Below are 7,558 nucleotides of genomic sequence, written 5' to 3'. Positions count from 1 at the left end.
TTATTAGATCTTGACGTCTTTTCTCATGTGAAATTTAGTGAAAGCTGTGTATGGAGTATAAAAAAGTTTAGCTTGACATGATTCCCTGCAGGGCATGATGTAGCTCTGTTTTGTGGTTAAGGAGGCCAAAATGTGTATGCTGCAAATGATACATATTGTTACGCTTCCGTAATTATCACCTAGCAGAGGAAAGGAGAAGAATGTTGTTGAATTTAGTTTTTCTCTTATTTACGCAATGTAAATAATGAACTTTGATTAAAATAACTGTATTTTGATACTTCTGTCAGGTTGTGTTCAGGATCTGTATGATAATACAAGGCAAAAGTTGACATACCTAAACCTATTTTCTAGATGTAACCTAGGCTTTTAAAACAAGAAACAGAATAAAAACAGTAACCACCCCTTCATTCTTTAAACTTCAGTAGGGAGGATTCTGTTTTAACTTTGGGTATATTCCTTAATACATGTCAATGCAACAAGGAACATGCATCTCTTTAAAATAAATGGTGCATCTGAATAATAGATGGTGACTTGCTCTTTAATCCTCACACCTCCAAAGTAAAGCTGTACCAATGTAGTGTTTTCTAAGAGTAAAATGAAGGTGATTTTTCCCTTTCCTTTGCCTGGAATTCTTCTTGAAACACAAGAATTGAGCCTCTACCTTGTTTTGAAATTTTCAATTAATTTCACTTATGCCTTGTTCTGTACTTAGTGTTTCCCTCTTCTGCTGTCCATTTGTTCTTTCACGTAGCTGAAGAGAAGGGGATAATTAAGGACTTTTTTTGTTATCCTACTTCTCCTTCTCTGTAGTTGTTATCCTACTTCTCCTTCTCTGTAGTTGTTATCCTCAGTTCCTACCAAAGCATGTGCGTTGTTAATGATTAAAGACTGATGTTTTAATGGTGTAGTAGGAGGTAATGCATGACAGCAGATGAACTAGATATAGAGATTTTGGGGTAGCTTTAGTTTTGAACCTGTATGATAAACATTCTGTGTGTCTCAAAAAAGAAAATTCTGGTTCTGCTTAAAAAATACAAGAGTTTTTTTCCCCAACTGGAAATGCATGAAGAGAGTGTGTTGCAACTGTGGTCTTAAGTTTTTTGCTTGTTCTTAGGGTGATTGATTCTTGGACTTGGTATGTGTACTAAAAGCATTAATATTAGACAAGTATAGTGTGGGAGGGGAGACTGGTTCAGGTTTTTTAACTGTAGTTTTATTTAATCAAAATTTGATTAAACAAAACTATTCATACACTCGGCTATTTCTATTTCTGAACACTTAGGCATACAGTAATTAACTATTACTGTCCGTATTAACTGGGAAATAAATACGTGAAAAGCAGTTGTGAATTAGGATAAAAGACCCTACATAGTTCATAGAATGAACATCAAGTGTTGTTTTCAGACCTATAAATTGAGGTTTCTAACCTATGTGATCGTTCAATCTTGTAGGACTTTATTTTTTTTTGTGATGCTGTTGCATCGTGGATTAGCCCAAAAGATGATCTCCGAGACATGTTCTGTAAGGTAATGTTTCTAATACAACTGTATGTCCTAATGGTGGTTGTTATGAATTCTCCAGGATTTTTTACTTGCTTTCTGTTTCCACTGTTACTCTATTTGTGGTCATGGGGGCTTCTTTGGAAGTTCATAAATTTTCAGACAAAACCTAAAAATCTTGAGTTCCTTTTTAACAGTATTGTGCTCAAGATCTTATTTGAAGGGATAATCATCCTCAAAGAGTTTTTCATAATGTCCAGCCTACTATGTTTTTCCTGCATTTGGAAGTATGGAGTTTTTTATACTGCATTTTTTTTTTCTAGAAAATGAGATTTGTATAGTTCAAGACTTCTTTGCTATGAAGATGCCTACTTTATTTTGGAGAAATATCTAGAAAATTGCAAACTAAAAATATTCTGTGGTATCCTGATCAGTTTCTTTTAGTCCTGCTGAAAATAAGGGGTTTTGGGATTGCTTAATCCTCCTCAGAATCCCTCTTGGATCAGCAAGTTTTAAGAAACTAACATACCATTATACCCAAGAACACATCCCTAGACAAAGTCTCAATAGAATTTCAGTGAAAGGATTATTTGCCGTGTGTAGAACCCCACCCACAATGTGTTATATTGTGTTTTGCCTGATACTGTTTGGTAGTGTGGCTCCCCTCAGAAGTTGTAAAATCAAAAGTTCATTTAATTATCTTAACGCAAAAATGGGGTATATTCCTAAGTAGTGCCACGTGTAAGCATCAGAAGAGAAGCTGGAATCATAGTTAGCTTCACAGATAACTGGTCTCCTTCAAAGGAACATCATGTCCAGGAAATGCACAGCTGTGAGTATTTAGCATCAGCAGATGAGAACAGCAAATACTTAAATGCTTGAAAGAGTCTAGGATGCTGTCTGTGATGATTGCGCAAAGCAGTCTCAGTGTGTGTTTCTGCACTAGTCCTACAGTATTGAATATTTGCTTCAATAAGTTAAGACTCTGCTTTTTGACATTCTTTCCAAGTTATTCATGTGGGATCTAATGCATTTAAACTAGACACAAAGGCTTTTGGTCACTTGGCAAAGGACATCCTTGCTTTTTAAAGTGTATTTTTTGTGCTTTTTGCCATGAAAGGAGACAAAGCTTTCTTCAAGTGATGGTATGCACTTTTTTAGATTACTTCTTTGTGAATACATTATTACTGTAGTCCAGTTAGATGTTTTTACAACAATAATTATGCCTTTCAGGAATGGAAGAAAATGGGCTGTTCAGTGTTTCATTTTTTTGTTTTGTTTTTTAGCACTAGAGATGAGACAGAAGATACCACTTCCAAGAGCATAGGTAGATAAGCTGCCAGTGTTGAAATCTGACACATATCCTAAGAATTTTATCACTTTTTATAAAAGCAATTTATCTGATGACTGTAGCTGAAGCTCTCTTGCTAAAACTCTATTGGAAGATGATGTTAAAAGTGTTCCTTATGTTATACCTGTACATTCTTAGATTTTTCAGTAGTTTCTTGGTAGCTGGCTAGTCTGACTCTTTGGGTTAGGAGCGGGAGGTGAGCCTGCTTGTGGAAGGTCTCTCACTGGGAGAAAAGCAGCAAAGTTAACTAGTGACACTGTACTGTTGTTATTGCTACATCCTGTTTAAGAACAGCTCTGCTTGAGAATGTTGTGATGAGGGTGAACTCAGTACCTTGAGCATTAACTTTGACATTGCCTTTTCTGTGAGGATGTGTTCATGACAGACTTTTCCACAATTCCAGTATCCTTGAATTTAAAAAAGAAAACCAAAACTTTAGATTCTCTTGGCAAAATTTTCTATGAGGAGTAGCCACTTAATCTGTTTTTTTTCTTTCTGACGTTTGTCTTTTAACGTGGTGTTTTGAGAACTAACATACCTTTTTGATAGTATAATTTAATTTTCGTAGTTTTCAATTAATTTATTATGTTGGAAAGTCAAAACTGAAACCTGTAGGCTTCTTTTTTACCTATTTCACGGGCTTTGGACTGCCACTGACTGTGAATCCGTTCTTTGAAAATACAAAAATATTTTGGTAGTTTCCTTTTTAGTGACTGTTGTCTTAGAGGTTCCATGGGAAGCAAAACCAACTCTCAAAGGATGCTTTTGTATTTGTGCTAGAAACTGACGGGCATTAATTCTTTCAAATGCTGGCTGCATTTTTGGACTAGCTTTCTTCCCACAAAATATTACACATCTAAAAAGAGATGTGAATACAGTTATCTTAACATACGTTAACTGTCAATTGATCTTGTAAGTCACCTTACTCATGAAAAATACATAAACACTAATTTGTGTGGGTATGTATATTCTATATGCCACCCTTGAAAGAAAAAAAACTCGAGTTAAGACAGACATTACTAAATTTCATTTGTTTCTTAGTAGCATTTCGGTATTAAATTGGAGAATTCAAACGGACAGATGTACGGTCCAGCAGTTTGTGGTTTACTGCTTACGTTGCTAGTAAACAATGATCATGTATCTACTGTTTAGTGATTACCTTTATTTTTCCCCTCTCGTTTGTAGATTCTTCATGGATTTAAAAATCAAGTAGGGGATGAGAATTGGAGGCGTTTCTCCGACCAGTTGTTTCCTCTTCCCTTAAAAGAGCGCCTTGCAGCTTACTACGGAGTTTAACTTCATGCACTGTAGCTGCAGTCCCATAATTAGAGGTAAGCACACGAATCTTCCATGTTAAGCAGAGCTATATAACAGACTTCCTTCTGTTTGCCTTACGTGAAACATAATTCATCAGATTAAAATTTTTCAGTTATGCTGGATATCTTTCCTTCCTATACGAAGGAGAAAAAAGGGGATGATAGTGTGCCTAAATGATGGTATCTGTAGCAAAAGCAGTTGCCTGACTCTAATATTTCATTTTTACAGACAGAGCAAGAGAGAAAGAAATAGTGAGTGTTATGGTACGCACAGCAGTGTATCAAGATAAGGTTGGAAGTGTAGGGTATAACAAGGTGCCGGTTCAGGTTTAATCAGGAAGGTGATGAATGTGATCCTCCAGCCATCGAGCTGAATATACAGGCTCCCTGGTGTCTTTTGAATTAGTAGGCAGCAGATGTGGTCTAAACAGGTATATTCCTCTACGATAGGAAGGCAGGTTTTTAAACATGTTAGCCGTGAGGAGTCCAGTACACTCCTAATCACATTCTAGTTGATCTTTGCACTGAATAAAGGATGTTATGCTAATCTGTAACTCAGCTGTGGAACTTTATACTTTGGGAAGGCTGATGTGTTTGTTATTTCCATGTTCACAAGTGTTACAGTTCTGTGTGGAGAACTATTTGGTTTCAGCAAAGAATAGTGATAATACATTCTAGAATCCTTATATTATTATAGCACCTTGCTTTGTATGCTGTCTCTGTTCTCTGTATAAAACAAATTTCCACTGTGTAATGCATTGTGATGCTGTGAAGAGATTACTATACTACCCAAAAACAGTATGAAATAGTATGAAATAATGGGAGTGAGTTGTTCAATTCTCTTTTATTGTTGAATGGACAACTATTCAAAAGTTGGCTTAAGATTTTTTTTTTTTTTTTTTTTTTTTTTCAAAATCAGTGACGTAAGAAACTCTGTTTGGTTTATTTTTAATCCATTGTTCAGATCAAACATGTAATACAATTCCAAACATTTATGTATTTTTCAATGAGGGCATTTTAGTTCTGACATAAGGATGTTTTCTCCTTGTAATGAAGGAGAATCCAAAGGAAAAAATTTGCCATTATTTTCAGTTTGAACTGAGGAGACACTATGGATACCTTGTTTAATCCACCTAGAAGTTAAGTTGTTCGGTTAGTAGCAAATATGTTTAATATTCTTTCTCAGTATGTCAGAACTACCTCATAGTTTTTTTTTAGAATACATAGGACTGCTTTTATCTTAAACCGAAGCTTAGCCACAATAGTGGAACCGTCAGTGTAGCTTTAAAGCATACATTGTTGTTTCATGAAAAATAATTTATCTGATAATTGGGCTATTTTCTTAAACAGACTTAAAAAGGAAAACCTAGGCATAAGTTCATTTTTAAGTTAAAGTTTGGCACCTGCTGCTTAGAAAAGGCAAAAAAAGCTCTTTGTTTTTACACAGATCTGTCAGTTAAGGTTCAAGGTAAGTTTTAACTATGCTTTTATCTTTTCCTTTCACAGGTCCTTCAGTCTGGGAGACTATGAGGGAGCCTCTGCACCCAGGGAAAATGTTACCCTTTACTGGGGGGAAGGGTAAACCAGTAGGGAATACAGTACAATCCCAACCCTACTGGGAGGGGCGGGAGGGAGGTGTTGCCGTCACTGTATTAAGTCGATGTTGGGAAATGTTTTAACATCTGGAGCCTTTGTGGGTGGAAATCTGTCTCCTATTACAACTCTGCACTGGATGTGAAGAAGAAAAAAAAATAAAAATCTAGTCACAAAACAGCACATTCTGGAATATTGTGGGGAATTGTACCAAAATAAGAACCATATAATTGAACCATAGGGATACGTAAAGAGGAAAACTATTTTGCGCACAATAAAGGAAACCCAAGGACGGGGGTCACAAACAGTAAAAGGCTTTCTTTTCTCTTATGTTTTTTTTTAAGTAAGGGTTTTCTACATTATGTCATCCTGCTTGATGGGATACCTAGGTATTTGCATGTTAATGAAGAACTACACAAATGAAGTTAGTACAGTTAAAATGCAGCTTGTGTCTGTATTAGGAGCAGGCACTTGCAGCGTACAATATAGAAACCCCATCATAAATTAACAAACGTTAACTTGAACAATGAAGCAACCTGCAAGCTGCCAAATAAGTCACTCCTTTCATTTTTGGGGTAAGGGGAGGGACACTTCAAAGGAAAGATTGACATCTTAATTTTTACATTAAAAAAGAATTAAAGTAGTGGATATGATTTGATTATTGTACTTCATTAGATTTAATTTCTAGAGTAAGGCATTATTCTTAACGTGCAGTTTAAGGTTCAGGCATGCGTTCTGGCTCATAGTGATCAGAAGTAATTTAAATTAGTGGGGAAGTAGCATGCTTGCATCACATAGAGTGGAATTGGTATACATTTACCTATGTTGCGCCAGTTTTGTGTTGCAGTTTACCAATTCAATATAGCCCTGCATTTAAAATTTCTTTTTTAAGATTCTGTGGATTTTATTTTTATTAAGAATATAGATATAAAGTACTGTAGTTAACAATTAGGCCTTGAAATACCTTATTAGGATCTGTTAAGAATAAGATTGATATTGTATTGTGTGTAACCTGCACAATGTGGAAAGCTGATATAGCTGTGCAAAATATTTGCCTCTGTGCTGTCAGTGTGATGTGCTTTCTGCATGGTTATATACTAGTGATTTTATCAGAATCTCTAAAAATGAGTTACATGGTAAGACCTGTTAAAGGCTGCATAAATGTTAGTTGGCACGTAAAGACAATTGTAGAAGTCGATGACATAATTGCTATATTTGTGTTTATTCCCACTCAACATATTACCTTCTACGCTTTCTTTTTTTTCAAAGCATGATCTTAAAGAGATGTTTAAGTTAATGGATGTAATGCAGGGTATCTACACTGTATTGGCGCATGTTGGTGGCCCTTTGTGATGTAGTTAAATGCACAAGGGTGCAAGTTTAAAGCTACAGAGTGAAAGTTGGTTTGAATCCTCTTCATTTCATTTGTTTAGCTTTTCTGTTGTGTTTTTTTTTCTCTACTTACATGTATTCCTGTGAATAAATCCTTGTTAAGTTAACCCTTTACTTTTCCTTCCATGTGTATTTTCTTATGTACTGTGAATGTGAAATCCTAACTGGTACACTTGATCTTGTGTCCATCTGAAAGTGGCAAGTCTTTAATAATACAGATTGCCTAAGAGTATCCCATGATGATAAAGGAAAATGGAGAGATTTTTAACTCTGCTGGTCAGAGGTGAAGCCACAGCTTTCCATTTTTCGAGTGCTGCATAGTTAATCTGAAAAACAAAATTAAGCCATAACAGCCTTTTTATAGATTTAATTTCTCACCTTTGCATTGCAGAATGGATACTGGATAA

At 35.5% G+C, this 7,558-nt stretch overlaps 1 protein-coding gene across 3 annotated transcripts in view; it reads left to right on the top strand.

Annotated features, from left to right (window-relative positions):
* Nucleotides 1–7,265, top strand: part of TNPO1 (transportin 1) — an 80,656-nt gene extending 73,391 nt beyond the window's left edge. For all 3 annotated transcript variants that reach the window (XM_082075277.1, XM_082075278.1, XM_082075276.1), the window contains 3 exons: nucleotides 1,452–1,526; nucleotides 4,036–4,181; nucleotides 5,673–7,265. In XM_082075277.1, coding sequence (XP_081931403.1) covers nucleotides 1,452–1,526; nucleotides 4,036–4,146 — 186 coding nt within the window. In that variant the 3' untranslated portion in view covers nucleotides 4,147–4,181; nucleotides 5,673–7,265. The remainder of the gene's footprint in view (nucleotides 1–1,451; nucleotides 1,527–4,035; nucleotides 4,182–5,672) is intronic.
* The last annotated feature ends 293 nt before the right edge of the window (nucleotides 7,266–7,558 follow it).

This window comes from Streptopelia decaocto (assembly GCF_964273445.1).
Source record: "Streptopelia decaocto genome assembly, chromosome: Z".
Classification (NCBI taxonomy): domain Eukaryota; kingdom Metazoa; phylum Chordata; class Aves; order Columbiformes; family Columbidae; genus Streptopelia; species Streptopelia decaocto.
This window is presented reverse-complemented; position numbering and strand designations above follow the sequence as displayed.